Genomic DNA, 26,134 nt, shown 5'->3' with positions numbered 1-26,134 from the left:
CTTGACTTGCCTGCACAAAGCCCTGACCTCAACCCCATTGAACACCTTTGGGATGAATTGGAAGGCCGACTGCGAGCCAGGCCTAATCGCCCAACATCAGTGCCCGACCTCACTAAAGCTCTTGTGGCTGAATGGAAGCAAGTCCCCGCAGCAATGTTCAAACATCTAGTGGAAAGCCTTCCTAGAAGAGTGGAGGCTGTTATAGCAGCAAAGGGGGGACCAACTCCATATTAATGCCTCTGCTTGAAACATGTAGGTATTACAGACGCGGTCAGGGAGACGTTTTAAAATGTCAGTGAAGACTCTTGCCAGCTTGTCAGTGCATGCTCTGAGTACGCGTCCTGGTAATCTGTCTGTGAAGATTAACCTGTTTAACCCCTTGGAGTCAATTGACGCAAATTTGCTTCAATCTAAGTAATTTAAGTAATCCATAGTACGACCATCTTAAAACAATTCCATATGTCAGTTTAGCCCCCCCTCCCCCCAACGGCTTAGATTTACAGGGGTTAAAGGTCTTACTCACATCGGCTAAGGAGAGAGTGATCATACAGTCGTCCGGAACAGCTGGTGCACAAGACTTTGTGGAGGCCACGGAGATGGCACAGTCCATCGCTCTAAGACATGTGATACATAAATTGTATATTGTTATATTATGTACAAATAATGATGCAACACTAATAAATCTAATATTATTTTATAACAAATGTACTTTCTCCCGCTTTGGATACTGTCGCTGTCCGCGGTTCTGAATGTAATTATATGCACAAGCACAAAACACCACATCTGTAATTTTAGTCCCGTCTGAATCTGCCATGGCAGTCATTTTTACATGGCAGGAGAGTAACAATTCAAGCCAGAATAACCTACTGTTTTTTGGCGAACTCCAAGGTCCTCTGGTAATACTAGTCCCGTGGGAATCGACATCCCTGTGTTTTGAGAGAAATTAGTTTGACAGGTGTTGCTCACGGTTTGATCAAGAAAACAATAACTGATTTGATCAATTTAACGAAGTGCTGCTCATAGCCTACATATGAAGGGCCTGCAAGTATCAACTTTCACAGTGGATGATTTTGTTCATATGTTTTGTGCGTATTAATATTTCTAGCCTACAATCATCGATGTTACTACTAATGTGAAAACAAGACAAAATATTACTATTATTGCTCACTTGACTGTCTTAAGACAATTGTCAAATAATTTAACAGATGTCAATTGTTGTACAGCTTCATGGGTACGCTCTGGGCATCACCTTTTACCTCAAATAAACAGTATTTCTGCTGTTGTGGCCCTTTAACCATCTGTCTGACTTTGTCGTTCACACAGAAGAGAGACGTGACTATCGTGGATCCTCTGGGGAGCCTCAACAACATCATGAAGCTGAGGAGGCAGAGAAGAGTCCCTCCAGATCAGAACACCTCAAGAAACCGTATAGCTGTGATCAATGTGGGAAGAGTTTTACTCACTCAAGCTGCCTGAAGGGACATTTGAGAACACACACAGGAGAGAAACCTTATAGCTGTGATCAATGTGGGAAGAGTTTTAGTCAATCAAGCAACCTGATGGCACATTTGAGAACGCACACTGGAGAGAAGCCTTATAGCTGTGATCAATGTGGGAAGAGTTTTAGTCAATCAAGCATCCTGATGGTACATTTGAGAACGCACACTGGAGAGAAACCTTATAGCTGTGATCAATGTGGGAAGAGTTTTAGTGATTCAAGCAACCTGATGGCACATTTGAGAACACACACTGGAGAGAAACCGTATAGCTGTGATCAATGTGGGAAGAGTTTTACTCACTCAAGCTGCCTGAAGGTACATTTGAGAACACACACAGGAGAGAAACCTTATAGCTGTGATCAATGCGGGAAGAGTTTTACTTCATCTAGCCATCTGACTAGTCACCAGAGAACACACACAGGAGAGAAACCTTTTAGCTGTGATCAATGTGGGAAGAGTTTTACTTCATCTAGCCATCTGACTAGTCACCAGAGAACACACACAGGAGAGAAACCTTATAGCTGTGATCAATGTGGGAAGAGTTTTACTTCATCTAGCCAGCTGACTATCCACCAGAGAACACACACAGGAGAGAAACCACACCACTGCTCTGACTGTGGGAAGAGTTTTGTTTCATCCCAATATTTAGAATCACACCAGAGAACACACACAGGAGAGAAATCTTATAGCTGTGATCAATGTGGGAAGAGTTTTAGTCAATCAAGCAACCTGATGGTACATTTGAGAACGCACACTGGAGAGAAGCCTTATAGCTGTGATCAATGTGGGAAGAGTTTTAGTCAATCAAGCATCCTGATGGTACACTTGAGAACGCACACTGGAGAGAAACCTTATAGCTGTGATCAATGTGGGAAGAGTTTTAGTGATTCAAGCAACCTGATGGCACATTTGAGAACACACACTAGAGAGAAACCTTATAGCTGTGATCAATGTGGCAAGAGATACGCTGGTAAAATAACTCTGATTAAACATCAGAAAGTACATACATGAAGGAGTTGTTTCATGATATCAATTAAATAATGTCACAATGTTTTAACATTGTTGTATGAGTATTTTAATGAATTTGACAATGTAGAACCATTTACATTTAAAAAAAATTGTCATTTAGCAGACGCTCTTATCCAGAGCAACATACAGTTAGTAAGTGCATACATTATTTTTTTATTTTTCATACTGGCCCCCCGTGGGAATCGAACCCTGGCGTACCAACTGAGCTACATCCCTGCTGGCCATTCCCTCCCCTACCCTGGACGACGCTGGGCCAATTGTGCGCCGCCCCAACCGTTTTCCCCCTGTTCTATTGATTTCAGCGTGATATGGATATTAGCCTCATCAGGGGGAAAATCCAGGCTCTGAAATGAGTTGTGTTACACTTACCTCGTTGGCGACCCACTTGAATCAAAATGCAACACTTCTAAATGTAGCTAGCTGTTTTCTACAAATTGTCCTCTGACCAGTGATGTACACATTATTCCCAGATTCCGTGTGGTTTTTGAGCTGTTAGTTTTAACAGGACGTGCAACCTCATCTCCCCCCTAATCGATATCAGTGATTTATTGCCACTTGTCAAAACAACTGTGTTTTTGGTGCTTGTGCAGTTAATAAGGTGGTTGTTTAAATAAATTCAAGTATTATGATTACTATTGTGGAACATGTTTGTGTCGATAGTACATTTTATGTTTAGGTTTTCCATTTATCACAAACTGTTTCTGCATATTGGTTATTGATTTGGACACGTTAAAACTGTGTTTTGACATTGGGCAGTATCCCACCTTGCAAAATATAGTCGAAAAGACGTTGAAAAGAAGACTATGCTCGAGGTCCAATCTACGTTTTGGTTTTGGTTGAAAGTTAAAGTTAAAAATATGTATTTTTTAGGTCGTTGTTTCAACGACTTGAAAACAACTTCATTTCAACGTACTTGCAGCCTATAAACATGGACGCAGGATAACGCATGCGTCTATGAACTGTTTTATTAACAATCTTACATCACTCCAGTATTTCTTTACAACATTCAAGTGCTAATTGTCTTTATTCCACTGCTGAAGAAGCATGACTCAAATCACCTACTCATATTTCAAACATCCAGCCTGACAAAATATAAAATTTTAATTATTCCATGCCTCCCTATTGGAAATGAATTATTGCCAATACATATGAACAAAGGGGTGTACATTCGGTTTTTATATTTCATAATATTTCCATTTTATGTAACATTTAGTAATCATAATAATTTATGTGATTAACAGATTTTTTGTTGTTGTACAATTATATTGTTTATAAACAGTGTAGTAAAACCAGCTTATATTTTGGGCTGGATATTAAATCATATTCTTACTGTTTTAACCAATGTTATTTCCTTAGATGCTCTTTAGTCTTTCAGCTTTTATTGATATTCTTTAGTTTTTTATCCACTGTTTGTTGTCTAGTAAATATTTCCGTTTTTATTTTCATAGTTTTTATTCATTTTTTCCTGTGAATTGCGTTGCATTTCATGTCTGAAATGTGCTATATAAATAAACTATACTGAACAAAAATATAAAAGCAACAACGTAAAGTGTTGGTCCCATGTTTCATGAGCTGAAATAAAAGATCCCAGACATTTTCCATACTCACAAAAAGCTTATTTCTCTCAAATGTTGTTCACATCCCTGTTAGTGAGCATTTCTCCTCCTTTGCCATAATAATCCATCCACTTCACAGCTGTGGCATATCAAGAAGCTGATTAAACAGCATGATCATTACACAGGTGCACCTTGTGCTAGGCACAATAAAAGGCCACTTTAAAATATGCAGTTTTATCACACAATGCAATGCCACAGATGACTAGAGTTTTGAAGAAGCATGTAATTGGCGTGCTGACTGCAGGAATGTCCACCAGAGTTGTTGCCAGAGAATTGAATGTTAATTTCTCTACCATAAGCCGCCTCCAACGTTGTTTTAGAGAATTTGGCCGTACGTCCAACCGGCCTCACAACTGCAGAGCACGTGTATGGCGTCGTGTGGGTGAGCGGTTTGCTGATGTCAACAGAATGCCCCATGGTGGGGTTATGGTATGGGCAGGCATAAGCTACGGACACAAATGCATTTTACCCATGGCAATTTAAATGCCAAAGATACCGTGACGAGATCCTGATCCTTTTTTTTGCGCCACCTCATGGGTCTCACAGTCACGGCAGGCTGTGACACCGCCTGGGATCGAACCCGGGTCTGTAGTGACGCCTCATGGGTCTCACAGTCACGGCAGGCTGTGACACCGCCTGGGATCGAACCCGGGTCTGTAGTGACGCCTCATGGGTCTCAGTCATAACTCTTAATAAAAATGTGAAATGGAACAATTAAATACATTACAATCAACAGAGGTTCATAAATTATACTGACTTTTTATTAAGAGTTATCCAAAGAAATATTGATTCAAATACTGACACTGAGTCAGTATAATTTATGAACCTCTGTTGATTGTAATGTATTTAATTGTTCCATTTCCAGTGTTGCTTCCATCCCTCTCCTCGCCCCTACCTGGGCTTGAACCAGGGACCCTCTGCACACATCGACAACAGTCACCCTCGAAACACCGTTACCCGTCGCTCCACAAAAGGCGCGGCCCTTGCAGAGTGACGTCACCGATTGAAACGCTACTAGTGCGCACCGCTAACTAGCTAGCCATTTCACACCGGTTACATCAGCATTGTCAACGCTGGGAGAACAAGTACAGGGAACAAGTAAGATGACCTGGCAGAATAGACAGGCTCTGGATTGGCTCCTAGCAGAAAAAGGCAGAGTCTGTGTTATGTTCGGAAGCGAGGGCTGCACTTTTAGTCCTAATAATACTGCCCCCAGGAGGAATATTCTCTGAGGCAATGATCAAGCTTAAAGGATTGAGACAGGAAGTCAAGATAATACTGCCCCAGGAGGAATATTCTCTGAGGCAATGATCAAGCTTAAAGGATTGAGACAGGAAGTCAAGATAATACTGCCCCCAGGAGGAATATTCTCTGAGGCAATGATCAAGCTTAAAGGATTGAGACAGGAAGTCAAGATAATACTGCCCCCAGGAGGAATATTCTCTGAGGCAATGATCAAGCTTAAAGGATTGAGACAGGAAGTCAAGATAATACTGCCCCAGGAGGAATATTCTCTGAGGCAATGATCAAGCTTAAAGGATTGAGACAGGAAGTCAAGATAATACTGCCCCAGGAGGAATATTCTCTGAGGCAATGATCAAGCTTAAAGGATTGAGACAGGAAGTCAAGATAATACTGCCCCAGGAGGAATATTCTCTGAAGCAATGATCAAGCTTAAAGGATTGAGACAGGAAGTCAATAATAAAGCTGGGCAGGACACGTGTGCCTGGGATTGGCTGAATTTGACATTTGGAAAACGGGGAGCAATGTTCACTAAAAATGGCAATGATAATAAGCATAGCACTGGTAGTAACGGGAATAGTCTTTTTGCTGTTTGTTGCCATTGCTGAAAACCCAGTTGATCAGAACCACGGTGAAACAAATGACTGTGAGGAGAACGACCATAAGGACCGGAACCCGAATGGGACATGAACTTGACAGAGGTGATCCCAGTTACCAGGGAAACCAGGACACTATACGAATTCTAATGGGAAGCAACGTCAAAGGAGGACCACTTGACTGCCCTTACGGAAACCCAGAATGTCTTTGATAGGGTGGTGGCAGGAGGAAGAGGAGGGGCTTGTCATGACTACAAGGACCAGCAACAGCTGGAGAAACCTGGACTTGGAGATATTCATCCTCCCAGACTTATATATCCTGTTCCATATTACTTTTGTGGTGATAATGACTCTAGAATGAGGTCAGAAATGGGATAATAAGCAAACATAGATGAAGCATTAGTTAAGGAAAGTAGGTGAGGTAACATTTTAAATGGATTTTGGTGTTGGAACTGGGAGTCCCATATGGGGGACGCCTGAGGAAAACCAGGAATCCTAAAAAAGATAGACTACGCCTCTCTCATGTCTTACCTATGTAGTAGATGTATGTTACAAAGGGTTTTCCGGTTACGAGTGTCCACGGACAAGTCTCTTAATCCCCTAAACAAGGTTCTGCTTAGATTCAGAAGTCGGTTGTTAGGGAAGTAAACAGGTTCTGCTTAGATTCAGAAGTCGGTTGTTAGGGAAGTGAACAGGTTCTGCTTAGATTCAGAAGTCGGTTGTTAGGGAAGTGAACAGGTTCTGCTTAGATTCAGAAGTCGGTTGTTAGGGAAGTAAACAGGTTCTGCTTAGATTCAGAAGTCGGTTGTTAGGGAAGTAAACAGGTTCTGCTTAGATTCAGAAGTCGGTTGTTAGGGAAGTAAACAGGTTCTGCTTAGAGTCAGAAGTCGGTTGTTAGGGAAGTAAACAGGTTCTGCTTAGATTCAGAAGTCGGTTGTTAGGGAAGTAAACAGGTTCTGCTTAGAGTCAGAAGCCGGTTGTTAGGGAAGTAAACAGGTTCTGCTTAGATTCAGAAGTCGGTTGTTAGGGAAGTAAACAGGTTCTGCTTAGATTCAGAAGTCGGTTGTTAGGGAAGTAAACAGGTTCTGCTTAGATTCAAAAGTCTGTTGTTAGGGAAGTGTCCGAAATGGAGAGCAAGCATTACTAGACCTTGTAAACATTAATAAATTATATTATGATAAATAATATTAGAAATAATCCACTAGTTCATGTATTGCTTATACAATTGCAAGATAACTGTCTTAAATATATATTATGATTGAAACAGAGCTGCATTATTGTTGTGTATTTTTAATGTGTTTGGATACTGACACTTATATTTTATTTTGAGTAGAAACATTTATGTTGTTACCTTTGGAATTGGTAATGTTTGAAAGTATAACCTTAGTGCTTTATATCGTAAACATGGTTGTTCTTATGTTAGTCACTACATATCCCTGTATTCATATATTAGTCACTATATCCATTTGTAAAGATGTGGGACCAATAAAGTCCCAGAGTGGGGATAAGATGGGAATTATTCAGTGGACCATACAGTAGTTACATCTCTTCAGACTCAGACTACAGATAAACATAGTTAATCACAACATGACCAACACGGAGCTAAAAAAAAGAGATGTTATTTTTTTAAATTTTATATATTGTAAAGTGGTTGTCCCACTGGCTATCATAAGGTGAATGCACCAATTTGTAAGTCGCTCTGGATAAGAGCGTCTGCTAAATGACGAAAATGTAAATGTTAATCACAACATGACGAACACGGAGCCAGAGTTAAACATGGGTACATCTCTGTTGCTAGGCAAGAACTTAATTGGTTCCTCTCACTGGTGTAGTTACTGCCCTGCCTGGTATACAGTTGAAGTCGGAAGTTTACATACACCTTAGCCAAATACATTTAAACTCAGTTTCACAATTCCTGACATTTAATCCTAGTAAAAATTCCCTGTCTTAGGTCAGTTAGGATCACCACTTTATTTTAAGAATGTGAAATGTCAGAATAAAAGTAGAGAGAATGATTTATTTCAGCTTTTATTTCTTTCATCACATTCACAGTGGGTCAGAAGTTTACATACACTCAATTAGTATTTGGTAGCATTGCCTTTAAATTGTTTAACTTGGGTCAAACGTTTCGGGTAGCCTTCCACAAGCTTCCCACAATAAGTTGGTTGAATTTTGGCCCATTCCTCCTGACAGAGCTGGTGTAACGGAGTCAGGTTTGTAGGCCTCCTTGCTCGCACACACTTTTTCAGTTCTGCCCACAAATGTTCTATAGGATTGAGGTCAGGGCTTTGTGATGGCCACTCCAATCCCTTGACTTTGTTGTCCATTTTGCCTGTCACACCCTGGCTCTGGGACTCTATATGTTGAGCCAGGGTGTGTATATTCTATGTGTTGTTGTTCTATGTCGGGATTCTAGTGTGGTATTTCTTTGTTGGCCAGAGTGGTTCCCAATCAGAGGCAACGAGTGTCAGCTGTTGCTGGTTGTCTCTGATTGGGAACCATATTTATAGAGGCTGTTTTCCCACAATAGTTGTGGGATCTTGTTCCTTTTGGTTTGTACCGTAGGACTGCACGTATCGTTTGTTGTTTTGTTCGAGTGTTTACTCTCTTTAAATAAATATGTTTGCCTTCAACGCTGCGCCTTGGTCCACTCACTCTAACGAACGTGACATTGCCACAACTTTGGAAGTATGCTTGGGGTCATTGTCCATTTGGAAGACCCATTTGCGACCAAGCTTTAACTTCCTGACTGCTGTCTTGAGATGTTGCTTCAATATATCCACATACTTTTCCTTCCTCATGATGCCATCTATTTTGTGAAGTGCACCAGTCCCTCCTGCAGCAAAGCACCCCCACAGCATGATGCTGCCACCCCCGTGCATCACGGTTGGGATGGTGTTCTTCGGCTTGCAAGACCCCCTTTTTCCTCCAAACATAACGATAGTTATTATGGCCAAACAGTTCTATTTTTGTTTCATCAGACCAGAGGACATTTCTCCAAAAAGTACGATCTTTGTCCCCATGTGCAGTTGCAAACCGTAGTCTGCCTTTTTTATGGCGGTTTTGGAGCAGTGGCTTCTTCCTTGCTGAGCGTCCTTTCAGGTTATGTCGATATAGGACTCATTTTACTGTGGATATAGATACTTTTGTACCTGTTTCCTCCAGCATCTTCACAAGGTCCTTTGCTGTTGTTCTGGGATTGATTTGCACTTTTCGCACCAAAGTATGTTCATCTCTAAGAGACAGAACGCGTCTCCTTCCTGAGTGGTATGACGGCTGCGTGGTCCCATGGTGTTTATACTTGCGTACTATTGTTTGTACAGATGAAGGTGGTACCTTCAGGCGTTTGGAAATTGCTCCCGAGGATGAACCAGACTTGTGGAGGTCTACAATTTTTTTTCTGAGGTCTTGGCTGATTTCTTTTGATTTTCCCATGATGTCAAGCAAAGAGGCACTGAGTTTGAAGGTAGGCCTTGAAATACATCCACAGGTACACCTCAAATTGACTCAAATTATGTCAAATAGCCTATCAGAAGCTTATAAAGCCATTACATCATTTTCTGGAATTTTCCAAGCTGTTTAAAGGCACAGTCAACTTAGTGTATGTAAACTTCTGACCCACTGGAATTGTGATACAGTGAATTATAAGTCATATCTGTAAACAATTGTTGGAAAAATTACTTGTGTCATGCACAAAGTAGATGTCCTAACCGACTTGCCAAAACTATAGTTTGTTAACAAGAAATTTGTGGAGTGGTTGAAAAACTAGTTTTAATGACTCCGACCTAAGTGTATGTAAACTTCCGACTTCAACTGTACATATACACACACACACACACACACACACACACACACACACACACACACACACACACACACACACACACACACACACACACACACACACACACATAAAGTGTGTCTCAAATGGCTCCCTGTTCCCTATATAGTGCACTACTTTTGACCAGAGCTCTATGGGGATAGGATGCCGTTTGGGATACCAGTACATACAGGTAGAGTACAGTAGTAAATATACACAGTATAACATAGACAGCTCTATGGGGATAGGATGCCGTTTGAGATACCAGTACATACAGGTAGAGTACACCAACAGAACTCATACAGTAGTAAATATACCCAGTATAACATAGACATCTCTCTTCATACCTCAACGAGTTTTAATGACTCCCACCTGTAAGTGTCTGTAAACTTCCGACTTCTCTTTTCATCTGACCTGTCTTCGGGTCTAATTCCTCGCTCCTCTCTAATCCACGGCTGTCCTGCCTTATCAGTGACTGAAACCAGACTGCTGCCCTTCGCCTCTCTCCTTAGGCATAGTCCTGGAACAGAGCCAGGGGTTGAACAGAGTTCAGACTAAACCTGGTTAATCACAGCATGACGGGGGCGTTTGGACTGGGTGGTACAGAGGGAGGAGGCTTGTGTATGTTTGAGAAAATTGATTATGGACCTGCCATGTTTTTTAAGTAACGATTGATAGGTTTGGGAATCAATTAGGGGGTCAGAACGGAGCCAGGAAATTGCTCTGTTATTTTTGCATGACAGGGCTTGGTCCCACCACTATTGTTTCCAGACACGGAACTAGAAGGGAGGGAAGTCAGATACCGCCATTAAGGAAGTGGGCGGAGCGGTCAAGAGGTGAAAACTGGAGACAGTGGTGGAGGAACCAAAGAGGGAGGGATTAATCTAAAATGTATGTAAATTGACTGTGTAAACTGAGAGCTGAGAGGTGGAAAGTTAGATGCTCTGCAGACCACCTCGGCTATATTGATTGTAATAAAGTCTATCTTAATTCTACAAAAAACTCTGAAAGTTCTTTGTGTTTGACGGAGGACAAAGACCATTTTCTACAACATTAATAATTAGATTGTTCTCTGCAATATTCTAACCTTAATGGTCCTCTGTAGCTCAATTGGTAGAGTATGGTTTGATCCCCGGGACCACCCATACGTAAAAATTTATGCACGCATGACTGTAAGTCGCTTTGGATAAAAGCGTCTGCTAAATGGCATATTATTATTATTATTATTAATATGCTTGTCCTTAACAGTGTTGATTTAAATAAGAGCGTTAGTTTGCTGTGACCGTTACTAGTTTAGGCCACGCCCCCTCCTGGTTGTATCTCTTCCATATTTCAGCGTTGGGTCGGGAGGGTGGTACCATTTTTGTTTCCGGCCGCCTCGGACCCAATCAAAATCAACTTGAAACCCTCGTCATTTTCATCTCCAGATCTGTTGCTTCCTCTAACCCCGGTCAATCTACGTTTTCTATGGCGGTTTAATTACATGGAAAGACTCAAATACACCATGGAAAACTACCTTGCCATGCAACTGAATCCACTTCTGAGCATTGTTAAATTTGCTGCCGTTTTACAATGCTGGTTTTGTTTTTAAAAATAGTTTATCCTACAGACACCTTGACAGACTAGCTTTACCTTTGTGCTTTAAGTGAAAGGTGCGTTAACCAAGTCAAGTTACTGGACTAAAAGGAGGAGAATAGTGAGGGGAGATCAGAGGGACATGCAGGAGATTGGGGAGTTCAGAGGGACATGCAGGAGATTGGGGAGTTCAGAGGGACATGCAGGAGATTGGGGAGTTCAGAGGGACATGCAGGAGATTGGGGAGTTCAGAGCATTAAATTGAAGATGATTCTCTGGTAACAGCTCTGGTGGACATTCCTGCAGTCAGCATGCCAATTGCACGCTCCTTCAAAACTTGAGACATCGGTGGCATTGTGTTATGTGACAAAACTGCACATTTTAAAGTGGCCTTTTATTGTCCCCAGCACAAGGTACACCTGTGTAATGATCATACTGTTTAATCGGCTTCTTGATTTGCCACACCTGTCAAGTGGATGGATTATCTTGGCAAAGGAGAAATGCTCACTGACAGGGATATAAACAAAAATGTTGTGCGTATGAAAAATTTATTATTTCAGGCTCATGAAATCAAAACTTTAAATGTTGCATTTACAGAGTATTAATAGATTTACAAAATAAATTTCCAAAGACAAATGTTTTAAGGGCATGAAAAATAGTAATGTTCTACTTTATCCCTGTAGCTCAGTTGGTAGAGCATGGCGCTTGCAACGCCAGGGTTGTGGGTTCGTTTCCCACGGGGGGGCAGTATGAAAATGTGATCACTCACTAACTGTAAGTCGCTCTGGATAAGAGCGTCTGCTAAAATGACTAAAATGTAAAATGTATCGAAGGCTTTATAAAATCCCAAAAGAGAATAAAACTCTCATCAGAGACCAAATCTGAGTAATCTATGATATTTAATACCAGTGTGACATTATTCGAGATTTGTCTATTTCTCATCAACCCTGTCCGGGACTCATCTATAATGGCATCCAAAACCAGAGCTATTAGCTTAGAATCGTTATTTAAAACACAAAGTGGACGGCAATTATCAATGAGTAACAAGTATTTTTGTAGGTTAGAGTAATTAAACCTTTCGTTAGAGGGGCTAGCATACAAACTGTAGCACAGACTAGATCAATATGATGTTGAGAAATAGTGCATTGTGGGTAGTTTAGAAGATATCCGGAAATAAGTTAATAAATATGTAATAACCCCAAAAACATAATAATGTTTGTACTTATAGTTAACCAGATCGTGACTACAACTACGTTATTAAGTCTTTAAAACGCCACTGTGTTGTTACATTGGTGAGTAAAAACTCATGCTTCCTACCCTTTAACTTTTTGTCTGAAAATAAAATCTACATTTTACTCAACTTCGTTACCCACTCCAGTCAGCAGATGGCGATGTGGGACTTTAAGGCTATGCTGCTAGTGTGACGTATAATCTAGTGGACGGGACGCTTCTTTCAACAGCAGCAACAGTTAGTCAGACACCTCGGTAGCTTGCTAGACAAAATAGCCCAACCAATAAAGCTCTTTAGACGCTTTCGTGTATATTAGCCACTGTGTTTTGAACCCACTTCTGTCGTCTAGTTAGTTATCCCATTTAATTTCATATTTACGGTGTTGTTGTTATTGGTCAGCTAGCTGGCTGGTTAAGTTAGCACTAGCCTAGCTAGCTAACATCCCCGACCATGAGCTCACTAAGCTACTCTCCTCCTGCTAAAGAAGAGGAGGTCTGCTGGACGGAGAAAGAAGCTCTAGTGAAAGAGGAGGAGGAAGAGGAGGATGTTACAATACAAAAACAAGTAGAGGGTGAAGCTGTTACCGTGAAAGAAGAAGAGAAAGACGTTACAGTGAAAGAAGAGGAAGACGCGTTCAGAGTGAAAGAGGAGGAGGATGTTACAGTGAAAGAAGAGGAAGACGCGTTCAGAGTGAAAGAGGAGGAGGATGTTACAGTGAAAGAAGAGGAAGACGCGTTCAGAGTGAAAGAGGAAGAGGATGTTACAGTGAAAGAAGAGGAGGCTCCCGTTTTTGGAGTGAAAGAAGAGGAGGAGGAGATGACTGTCACATCGAAAAAGGAGGAGGGAGAAGAGGAGGAAACTGGATATCTGGTTCCGGTTTCCCAAAGGCATCTTAAGGCATCCAATGGTTCTAATGATGAACTTAGCAGTAAGAGGGTTTTGAGAAACCGGGCCCTGATTAACACTAGTAAGTACTGTCTTAAAAACAGAGGCACAACCTCTGCAGTTGTTGAACTGATGTGTGGTGTTAAAGGGGAAATCTGCAGTTGCTACATCCATATTTGGACTTTTAAATTATTGATATATATCCATTGATTCTTGAAGAATATAACACATGCCTCATGAGCTTAGTTCAACTGTCGTACCCCATCAGATCCCAAAATAAGCTTTTTCTACTCCAATGTTTAGAAACAATGTAAATGTAAACCAACACTGTATCGCCTCAACATGGTTAAAACTATAATATTGATGTCATGGATGGTCAGACCTTGCATCCATAGGTCTGTCTATGAATGTGAGAGTAGTTACATTTATCCAGCCCCATCATCATCTTATTACCAAAACAGTGGCGGAATGACAGCTTTGTTATTGTTTGAACTGCAGATTGGTTGATTGATTGATGAGTGGCTTTTTTAAAGGGACAACCTAGGATTTAAACAGCAACAAAATGGCTGCTCTTAGACTTGGTTTGGTAAACAGCTGAGGGATGGGGGCTGGAGAAATGTAACCACTCTCAAATTCATAGAGAAAGCTATTGTAGCAACCTTAACCCAAAACCTAGCGACCTCATCAAGAAGTTCAGACATCTTGGTATAACAGTTATAAGGTGTTGGCTTGACAGTCTCTGGACCCAGGTTTGAGTCCAGCTCAGGGCTACCCCTGGAATTGACTACACTATGAATACAAGTACTGGCCGTCCATAAGGTCAAAATCACAGTTTTAACCAAATTGAGGCTATACAGTGTTTGTTTACAAACAGTGGCGTTATATGAGCTCATGTTTTGGTTTCTGATGGGGTAAGACAGTTGAAACATTTGAGGCATTTAAAATTTATATTCTTCAGGAATCAATGGCTATACAGTATATGGGTCTTTCTATATCTGCCAGTGAGGCTTTCCTGTGGGGGTCAAATTGTTGGAGCTGTTGATAAGTCATTGGATAATATTCTGCAAATGTATTTTCATTTTTTTTCAGGGCTGACCCTAGTCGACTGGTCGATTGTTTGGTCGATAGGCTGTTTTGTCGACAGAGATTTTTTTAGTCGAGCAGTCGCAAATACACTATATATACAAAAGTATGTGAACACCCCTTCAAATTAGTCGATTCAGCTGTTTCAGCCACAACCGTTGCTGACAGGTGTATAAAATCGAGCACACAGCCATGCAATTTCCATAGACAAACATTGGCAGTAGAATGGCCTTACTGAAGCGCTCAGTGACTTTAAACGTAGCACCGTCATAGGATGCCACCTTTCCAACAAGTCAGTTCGTCAAATTTCTGCCCTGCCAGAGCTGCCCCGGTCAACTGTAAGTGCTGTTATTGTGAAGTGGAAACGTCTAGGAGCAACAACGGCTGAACCGCGAAGTGGTAGGCCACACAAGCTCACAGAACGGGCCCGCCGAGTGCTGAAGCGCGTTCCAAACTGCCTCTGGAAGCAACGTCAGCAGAATAACTGTTAGTCGGGAGCTTCATGAAATGCGTTTCCATGGCCGAGCAGCCGCACACAAGCCCCAGATCACCATGCGCAATGCCAAGTGTCGGCTGGAGTGGTGAGCTCGGTGCCATTGGACTCTGGAGCAGTAGAAAGGCGTTCTCTGGGTGATCAATCCGCGGACGAATCTGGGTTTAGCGGACCCCGAGAACACTACGCCCCTGGTGCCTGTAATGTTTGGTGGAGGAATAATGGCCTGGGGCTGTTATTCTTGTCCCTTGTTGGGAAATCTTAACGCTACAGCATACAGTGACATTCTAGACGATTCTGAGCTTCCAACTTTGTGGCAACAGCTTGGGGAAGGCCCTTTCCTGTTTCAGCATGACAATGCCCCTGTGCGTAAAGCGAAGTCCAAACAGAAATGGTTTGTCGAGATCGGTGTGGAAGAACTTGACTTGCCTGCACAGAGCCCTGACCTCAACCCCATCGAACACCTTTGGGATGAATTGGAAGGTCGACTGCGAGCCAGGCCTAATCGCCCAACGTCAGTGCCCGACCTCACTAAAGCTCTTGTGGCTGAATGGAAGCAAGTCCCCGCAGCAATGTTCCAACATCTAGTGGAAAGCCTTCCCAGAAGAGTGGAGGCTGTTATAGCAGCAAAGGGGGGACCAACTCCATATTAATGCCTCTGCTTGAAACATGTAGGTATTACAGACACGGTCAGGGAGACGTTTTAAAATGTCAGTGAAGACTCTTGCCAGCTGGTCAGTGCATGCTCTGAGTACGCGTCCTGGTAATCTGTCTGTGAAGATTAACCTGTTTAACCCCTTGGAGTCAGTTGACGCAAATTTGCTTCAATCTAAGTAATTTAAGTAATCCATAGTACGACCATCTTAAAACAATTCCATATGTCAGTTTACCCCCCTCCCCCAACGGCTTAGATTTACAGGGGTTAAAGGTCTTACTCACATCGGCTAAGGAGAGAGTGATCATACAGTCGTCCGGAACAGCTGGTGCACAAGACTTTGTGGAGGCCACGGAGATGGCACAGTCCATCGCTCTAAGACATGTGATACATAAATTGTATATGGTTATATTATGTACAAAAAAATGATGCAACACTAATAAATCTAATATTATTTTATAACAAATGTACTTTCTCCCGCTTTGGATACTGTCGCTGTCCGCGGTTCTGAATGTAATTATATGCACAAGCACAAAAACACCACATCTGCAATTTTAGTCCCGTCTGAATCTGCCATGGCAGTCATTTTTACATGGCAGGAGAGGAACAATTCAAGCCAGAATAACCTACTGTTTTTTGGCGAACTCCAAGGTCCTCTGGTAATACTAGTCCCGTGTGAATCGACATCCCTGTGTTTTGAGAGAAATTAGTTTGACAGGTGTTGCTCACGGTTTGATCAAGGAAAACAATAACTGATTTGATCAATTTAACGAAGTGCTGCTCATAGCCTACATATGAAGGGCCTGCAAGTATCAACTTTCACAGTGGATGATTTTGTTCATATGTTTTGTGCGTATTCATATTTCTAGCCTACAATCATCGATGTTACTACTAATGTGAAAACAAGACAAGATATTACTATTATTGCTCACTTGACTGTCTTAAGACAATTGTCAAATAATTTAACAGATGTCAATTGTTGTACAGCTTCATGGGTACGCTCTGGGCATCACCTTTTACCTCAAATAAACAGTATTTCTGCTGTTGTGGGCCTTTTAACCATCTGTCTGACTTTGTCGTTCACACAGAAGAGAGACGTGACTATCGTGGATCCTCTGGGGAGCCTCAACATCATGAAGCTGAGGAGGCAGAGAAGAGTCCCTCCAGATCAGAACACCTCAAGAAACACCAGCGGAAACCCACAGGGAAGAAATCTCACTGCTGCTCTGACTGTGGGAAGATATTCAACTCTTCTACGGACCTTAAAAGACATATGAGAATCCATACAGGAGAGAAACCCTATAGCTGTAATCAATGTGGGAAGAGTTTTACTCGCTCAAGCTGCCTGAAGGGACATTTGAGAACACACACAGGAGAGAAACTATATAGCTGCGATCAATGTGGGAAGAGTTTTACTTACTCAAGCAACATGAAGGTACATCTGAGAACACACATAGAAGAGAAACCACACCACTGCTCTGACTGTGGGAAGAGTTTTGTTTCGTCCCAATGTTTAGAATCACACCAGAGAACACACACAGGAGAGAAGCCTTATAGCTGTGATCAATGTGGGAAGAGTTTTAGTGAATCAAGCAACCTGAAGGTACATTTGAGAACGCACACTGGAGAGAAACCTTATAGCTGTGATCAATGCGGGAAGAGTTTTACTACATCTACCAGTCTGACTATACACCAGAGAATACACACAGGAGAGAAGCCTTATAGCTGTGATCAATGTGGGAAGAGTTTTAGTCGATCAAGCAACCTGATGGTACATTTGAGAACACACACTAGAGAGAAACCTTATAGCTGTGATCAATGCGGGAAGAGTTTTACTACATCTAGCCAGCTGACTATACACCAGAGAAAACACACAGGAGAGAAACCTTATAGCTGTGATCAATGTGGGAAGAGTTTTACTACATCTAGCCATCTAACTAGTCACCAGAGAACACACACAGGAGAGAAACCATATAGCTGTGATCAATGCGGGAAGAGTTTTACTCAATCAAGCTGCCTGATAGTACATCAGATAACACACATAGGAGAGAAACCGTATAGCTGTGATCAATGTGGGAAGAGTTTTAGTCGATCAAGCAACCTGATGGCACATTTGAGAACACACACTAGAGAGAAACCTTATAGCTGTGATCAATGTGGCAAGAGTTTTAGTGATTCAAGCAACCTGATGGCACATTTGAGAACACACACTGTAGAGAAGCCTTATAGCTGTGATCAATGTGGGAAGAGTTTTAGTCGATCAAGCATCCTGATGGTACATTTGAGAACGCACACAGGAGAGAAACCTTATAGCTGTGATCGATGTGGGAAGAGTTTTAGTCGATCAAGCAACCTGATGGTACATTTGAGAACACACACTAGAGAGAAACCTTATAGCTGTGATCAATGTGGCAAGAGATACACTGCTAAAATAACTCTGATTAAACATCAGAAAGTACATACATGAAGGAGTTGTTTCATGATATCAATTAAATAATGTCACAATGTTTCAACATTGTTGTATAAGTATTTTAATGAATTTCACAATGTAGAACCATTTACATTTTACATTTTTTGTCATTTAGCAGACGCTCTTATCCAGAGCAACTTACAGTTAGTGAGTGCATACATAATTTTTTAATTTTTCATACTGGCCCCCCGTGGGAATCGAACCCACAACCCTGCTCGAACCCACATCCCATGCTCTACCAACTGAGCTACATCCCTGCTGGCCATTCCCTCCCCTACCCTGGACGACGCTGGGCCAATTGTGCGCCGCCCCAACCGTTTTCCCCCTGTTCTATTGATTTCAGCGTGATATGGATATTAGCCTCATCAGGAGGAAAATCCAGGCTCTGAAATGAGTTGTGTTACACTTACAACGTTGGCGACACACTTGAATCAAAATGCAACACTTCTAAATGTAGCTAGCTGTTTTCTACAAATTGTCCTCTGACCAGTGATGTACACATTATTCCCAGATTCCGTGTGGTTTTTGAGCTGTTAGTTTTAACAGGACGTGCAACCTCATTTCCCCCCTCGCGCAATTGATTTCAACGTGATATCGATATGAGTGATGACAAATAAGTGTTGCGTTTCTCTTCGTTTTGGGGACCGCTAAATTTAAATGCATCACTCCAAAATGTAGCTGACTGTCTTCTGCAGGTTGTCCTCTAACCAGTGAAGTAAAAGATATCGCCCGTTTCCATGTGTATTTTTTTGTTGTGTTAGTTTCAACAGCACGTACAACCTGATTTCCCCCCCTAATCGATATTAGTGATTTATTGCCACTTGTCAAAACAACTGTGTTTTTGGTGCTTGTGCAGTTAATAAGGTGCTCGTTAAAAAAAATACAAGTATTATGATTACTATTGTGGAACATGTTTGTGTCGATAGTACATTTTATGTTTAGGTTTTCCATTTATCACAAACTATTTCTGCATATTGGTTATTGATTTGGACACGTTAAAACTGTGTTTTGACATTGGGCAGTATCCCACCTTGCAAAATATAGTTGAAAAGACGTTGAAAAGAAGACTACGCTCGAGGTCCAATCTACGTTTGGTTTTGGTTGAAAGTTAAAGTTAAAAATATGTATTTTTTAGGTCGTTGTTTCAACGACTTGAAAACAACTTCATTTCAACGTACTTGCAGCCTATAAACATGGACGCAGGATAACGCATGCGTCTATGAACTGTTTTATTAACTATCTTACATCACTCCAGTATTTCTTTACAACATTCAAGTGCTAATTGTCTTTATTCCACTGCTGAAGAAGCATGACTCAAATCACCTACTCATATTTCAAACATCCAGCCTGACAAAATATACATGTTTAATTATTCCATGCCTTTGATGTTAAAACGTTCATAGATGACCAGCAGGGTCAAATAATAATCACAGTGGTTGTAGAGGGTGCAACAGGTCAGTACCTCAGGGGTATATGAAGAATTATGACTTTGATAAGGTTTTAAGTGGAACCTGAGAGGATGTTTATTTAGCAGAAAGGGAGCCATTTTGTAGTGACACCCCTGTTCGTTGGACACAGGTGATTGGACAGTAGAGGGAGCCACCCATATTTTTGTATATCTTATAAGTATAGGCTAGAGACAGAGAACGTTAGAGCAGACATTGTAATTTGGAGGACACTGCTCTCCGGGTGATCATGACATCCGTAAACTTATGCTGAAATCTTGTGATATGAATAAACTTATGATCAAAGTTCAGTATGGGCGGACTCCTTTGTTTAACAGCAATAATTAGCAACATTGACTCGACACTACATTGGCTTTTCATAGCTGAGCATTCTGAGGTCAAAACAGCAGGTGCGGTGGAGAGAGGGTCGATATCAGCAGGTCCGGGACAAAGGATCACGTCTGGTGAACAGGTCAGGGTTCTATAGCCGCAGGCAGAAGAGTTGAAACTGGAGCGGCAGCACGACCAGGTGGACTGGGGACAGCAAGGAGTCATCAGGCCAGGTAGTCCTGAGGCATGGTCCTAGGGCTCAGGTCCTCCGGGATGGGAGAGAGAGAGAGAGAATTAGAGGGAGCATACTTAAATTCACACAGGACACCAGATAAGACCCCTCTCTGGCTGTAGAAGTGTTCTTCCTAACCAGTCCCTCAACACCTCTCTGGCTGTAGAAGTGTTCTTCCTAACCAGTCCCTCAACACCTCTCTGGCTGTAGAAGTGTTCTTCCTAACCAGTCCCTCAACAGCTCTCTGGCTGTAGAAGTGTTCTTCCTAACCAGTCCCTCAACAGCTCTCTGGCTAAAGAACTGGGGAGGGTCTTATCTGGTGTCCTGTGTGATCCATTCATCCTTCCATCCGTCCTCAGCCTTCCTCTCCTCTGAAGACCCAGTGAGGGTGGAGCTCAGTCAGAGAGCTGTTGAGGGACTGGTTAGGAAGAACACTTCTTCTATCCAGCTCTGAGTCTGGTTTGATTATGTTCCTGCTATCTCTTACCTATCCAGCGCTGAGTCTGGTTTGATTATGTTCCTGCTATCTCTTACCTATCCAGCGCTGAGTCTGGTTTGATTATGTTCCTGCTATCTCTTACCTATCCAGCGCTGAGTCTGGTTTGATTATGTTTCTGCTATCTCTTACCTATCCAGCTCTGAGTCTGGTTTGATTATGTTCCTGCTATCTCTTACCTATCCAGCGCTGAGTCTGGTTTGATTATGTTCCTGCTATCTCTTACCTATCCAGCGCTGAGTCTGGTTTGATTATGTTCTTGCTATATCTTACCTATCCAGCGCTGAGTCTGGTTTGATTATGTTCCTGCTATCTCTTACCTATCCAGCGCTGAGGCTGGTTTGATTATGTTCCTGCTATCTCTTACCTATCCAGCGCTGAGTCTGGTTTGATTATGTTCCTGCTATCTCTTACCCATCCAGCGATGAGTCTGGTTTGATTATGTTCCTGCTATCTCTTACCTATCCAGCTCTGAGTCTGGTTTGATTATGTTCCAGCTATCTCTTACCTATCCAGCGCTGAGTCTGGTTTGATTATGTTCCTGCCATCTCTTACCTATCCAGCTCTGAGTCTGGTTTGATTATGTTCCTGCTATCTCTTACCTATCCAGCTCTGAGTTCTGGTTTGATTATGTTCCTGCTATCTCTTACCTATCCAGCTCTGAGTTCTGGTTTGATTATGTTCCTGCTATCTCTTACCTATCCAGCTCTGAGTTCTGGTTTGATTATGTTCCTGCTATCTCTTACCTATCCAGCTCTGAGTTCTGGTTTGATTATGTTCCTGCTATCTCTTGCCTATCCAGCTCTGAGTCTGGTTTGAATATATTCCTGCTATCTCTTACCTATCCAGCTCTGAGTCTGGTTTGATTATGTTCCTGCTATCTCTTACCTATCCAGCTCTGAGTCTGGTTTGATTATGTTCCTGCTATCTCTTACCTATCCAGCTCTGAGTTCTGGTTTGATTATGTTCCTGCTATCTCTTACCTATCCAGCTCTGAGTCTGGTTTGATTATGTTCCTGCTATCTCTTACCTATCCAGCTCTGAGTCTGGTTTGATTATGTCCCTGCTATCTCTTACCTATCCAGCTCTGAGTCTGGTTTGATTATGTTCCTGCTATCTCTTACCTATCCAGCTCTGAGTCTGGTTTGATTATGTTCCTGCTATCTCTTACCTATCCAGCTCTGAGTCTGGTTTGATTATGATACTGCTATCTCTTACCTATCCAGCTCTGAGTCTGGTTTGATGATGTTCCTGCTATCTCTTACCTATCCAGCTCTGAGTCTGGTTTGATTATGTTCCTGCTATCTCTTACCTATCCAGCGCTGAGTCTGGTTTGATTATGTTCCTGCTATCTCCTACCTATCCAGCGCTGAGTCTGGTTTGATTATGTTCCTGCTATCTCTTACCTATCCAGCGCTGAGTCTGGTTTGATTATGTTCCTGCCATCTCTTACCTATCCAGCTCTGAGTCTGGTTTGATTATGTTCCTGCTATCTCTTACCTATCCAGCGCTGAGTCTGGTTTGATTATGTTCCTGCTATCTCTTACCTATCCAGCTCTGAGTCTGGTTTGATTATGTTCCTGCTATCTCTTACCTATCCAGCTCTGAGTCTGGTTTGATTATGTTCCTGCTATCTCTTACCTATCCAGCTCTGAGTCTGGTTTGATTATGTTCCTGCTATCTCTTACCTATCCATCTCTGAGTCTGGTTTGATTATGTTCCTGCTATCTCTTACCTATCCAGCTCTGAGTCTGGTTTGATTATGTTCCTGCTATCTCTTACCTATCCAAGAGGTCAACTCCTGATTTCTGGGTCACTGAAGCAGCCTGGGATGGTGCAGCCTGCCCTTTGACCTCTTGAGGAAGATCCAATCTGTCAACAAGCGGCTCTGTTTCTTCACCAGACAGTGGAGTCATCAGTGACAGCAGCTCCTTGGTCTCCTCATCCTGAGGGAGAGTAACACTGAACACACCCCTTCCCTGTGTCCTACACAGGACTCATAACAAGTTAGTCTACTGTAGGGGGGCATCTCAATAGTCTACAGTGGCTGTATGTGTCCTGGTGCTGCGGTCGCTGTGCCAGGCCAAGTAGGATGAATGATACAGCTGGCCAGTTCATAGTAAAGAAGGATGAATGATAGATACAGCTAGCTAGTTGATAGTAAAGTAGGATGAATGATACAGCTGGCCAGTTGATAGTAAAGTAGGATGAATGATAGATACAGCTAGCCAGTTGATAATAAAGTAGGATGAATGATAGATGCAGCTGGCCAGTTGTTAGCGAAGTAGGATGAATGATGATACAGCTAGCCAGTTGATAGTAAAGTAGGATGAATGATAGATACAGCTAGCCAGTTGATAATAAAGTAGGATGAATGATAATACAGCCAGCCAGTTGATAGTAAAGTAGGATGAATGATAGATGCAGCTAGCCAGTTGATAGTAAAGTAGGATGAATGATACAGCTAGCCAGTTGATAGTAAAGTAGGATGAATGATACAGCTAGCCAGTTGATAGTAAAGTAGGATGAATGATACAGCTGGCCAGTTGATAGTAAAGTAGGATGAATGATACAGCTAGCCAGTTGATAGTAAAGTAGGATGAATGATACAGCTAGCCAGTTGATAGTAAAGTAGGATGATTTGATACAGCTGGCCAGTTGATAGTAAAGTAGGATGAATGATACAGCTAGCCAGTTGATAGTAAAGTAGGATGAATGATACAGCTAGCCAGTTGATAGTAAAGTAGGATGAATGATACAGCTGGCCAGTTGATAGTAAAGTAGGATGAATGATACAGCTAGCTAGCGGCAATAGCTAGCCAGGAGTTCATCTGAAAATGTAGACTGAAATATAGACTAACCGGTGAACAACAGTGTGCACTTCGTCCACTGCCAGTCCAATCAACCGCTCGCTGAAAAAGGTTGCTTGAATAACTTTTCTACATACATCGCTTCATATATATTAAAACCTTTTGCCATAGCCAGTTGCTAAGCATGCTAAAACCTCCCCCATTGCCAGTCAACATTTTAAGCACAACTGTTGCAGTGGCTTAAACAACAGGATGGACTGGACTGCTAAGATCTGAAATAGCTGCGGTGTGCGTCTGTCCACACAGATCATAAACAGGTGAAATTAGTGGAAGGGAGGGATTCGGCCGAGAGTTTCCTTTTTGCGAGGGGGGAAGACTTCGCTTCCTTCACACAACGGAAATCACAATTGTTTCCCCCAGAAGTAAAAAAAACGGGAAGTGACAACTTTTGCCAGAATTCTACTTCTGGGTAAGCGATATTACCTAGCTAGTTACAACAAGTAGATCTGTTGCTAGCTAGCAGAAGCAGATATATGTATCACTAGCTACAGTCGCATGTCATTACAGGACAAGCTATCAGTTTATTCCAAGTAATAATTTAAGACTACAAACATCTATAGGACAAGTAATCTGAAGCTAATACAGGCATCAAGGCAGGAACCACTAATTTCATTTATACTGACAAATAACAAAATGCCACATTATCCCTGTCAATAATAGAAGTAAGATGATTGCAGAACCTGCCTCAGACTGGCAGGACGTACATTTTCTAGCTCATAAATTACAATCCTTTGCTGTGATGATTTATTTTATGAATTCTTCTCGGTCACATGATCTATTCAGCTCTTCTGTGTCCTGCTCCCAGAGATTCACCAAGCATGGTCTGATTCACTCACTGTGAGGAGAACCATCCTACTGCAGTTTTAAACTAGCCCTGCTGTCACTATTTAGACATTGGGACCACATACAGTGCATTTAGGAAAGTATTCAGACCCCTTGACTTTTTGTGCTTATTTCATAGTTTTGATGTCTTCACTATTATTCTACAACGTAGAACATAGTAAAAAAAATAAAGAAAAACACTTGAATGAGTAGTTGTGTCCAAACTTTTGACTGGTACTGTAAACATTTCTAAAAACCTGTTTTCGCTTTTGGCATTTGGGAGAGGTACGGTCCAGAGGAGCCTATGGGTTCTGGGAGGGTTTACGGTCCAGAGGAGCCTATGGGTTCTGGGAGAGGTATGGTCCAGAGGAGCCTATGGGGTTCTGGGAGAGGTACGGTCCAGAGGAGCCTATGGGTTCTGGGAGAGGTACGATCCAGAGGAGCCTATGGGTTCTGGGAGAGGTACGGTCCAGAGGAGCCTATGGGTTATGGGAGAGGTATGGTCCAGAGGAGTCTATGGGTTCTGGGAGAGGTATGGTCCAGAGGAGTCTATGGGTTCTGGGAGAGGTACGGTCCAGAGGAGCCTATGGGTTCTGGGAGAGGTACGGTCCAGAGGAGCCTATGGGGTTCTGGGAGAGGTATGGTCCAGAGGAGCCTATGGGGTTCTTGGCACCCAAATGCTCCTAGAGAGAAGGGAGAATACTGAAGCATGTTGATGACAGTTCTACAGCCTCCATCAGAGGCCCAGGCTTTTGGCAGAGATGGTAAAGCACCTTTGGCAGCGATTACAGCCTCAAGTCTTCTTGGGTATGACGCTACAAGCTTGGAACACCTACATTTGGGGAGTTTCTCCCATTCTTCTATGCAGATCCTCTCAAGCTCTGTTAGGTTGGATGGGGAGCGTCGCTGCACAGCTATTTTCAGGTCTCTCCAGAGATGTTTGATCGGATTCAAGTCCGGACTCTGGCTGGGCTACTCAAGGACATTCAGAGACTTGCCCCCCAGTCTGAGGTCCTGAGTGCTCTGGAGCAGGTTTTCATCAAGGATCTCTCTGTACTTTGCTCCGTTCATCTTTCCTTCGATCCTGACTAGTCTCCCAGTCCCTGTCGCTGAAAAATATCCCCACAGCATGATGCTGCCACCACCATGCATCACTGTAGGGATGGTGCCTGGTTTCCCCCAGACGTGACATTTCGCATTCAGGCCAAAGAGTTCAATCTTGGTTTCATCAGACCAGATAATCTTGTTTCTCATGGTCTGAGAGTCCTTTAGGTGCCATTTGGCAAACTCCAAGTGGGCTGTCATGTGCATTTTACTGAGGATTGGCTTCCGTCTGGCCACTCTACCATAAAGGCCTGATTGGTGGAGTACTGCAGAGATGGTTGTCCTTCTGGAAGGTTCTCCCATATCCACAGAGGAACTCTGGAGCTCTGTCAGAGTGACCATTGTTTTCTTGGTCACCTCCCTGACCAAGGCCCTTCTCCCCCGACTTCGTTTAACACTTTTTTGGTTACTACATGATTCCATATGTGTTATTTCATAGTTTTGACATCTTCACTATTATTCTACAATGTAAATAAAATAGTAAAAATAAAGGAAAACCCTTGAATGAATAGGTGTCCAAACTTTTGACTGGTACTGTACATTATGGAAAACATGTCTCACACTCAGTCATAGTTAGTAGAATAATGAATGCATTGGCAAGATTTTGGCACCGTCAACTTTTAGAAGGTTAGCAGGAAAGT

The 26,134-nt window shown here is 42.3% G+C and overlaps 1 protein-coding gene across 1 annotated transcript; it reads left to right on the top strand.

The window, feature by feature from the left end:
• Positions 1-1,442: 1,442 nt before the first annotated feature.
• LOC123487476 (zinc finger protein 850-like) lies at positions 1,443-18,346 on the top strand (the record flags this gene model as incomplete). The annotated part of the gene is made up of 2 exons (XM_045218667.1): positions 1,443-2,469; positions 16,876-18,346. Coding segments are annotated over 2 exons (2,343 nt in total), but the record flags the coding sequence as incomplete, so codon positions are not given.
• Positions 18,347-26,134: the final 7,788 nt, after the last annotated feature.

Source organism: Coregonus clupeaformis, unplaced genomic scaffold (assembly GCF_020615455.1).
Source record: "Coregonus clupeaformis isolate EN_2021a unplaced genomic scaffold, ASM2061545v1 scaf1714, whole genome shotgun sequence".
In the NCBI taxonomy this organism is placed as follows: domain Eukaryota; kingdom Metazoa; phylum Chordata; class Actinopteri; order Salmoniformes; family Salmonidae; genus Coregonus; species Coregonus clupeaformis.
This window is presented reverse-complemented; position numbering and strand designations above follow the sequence as displayed.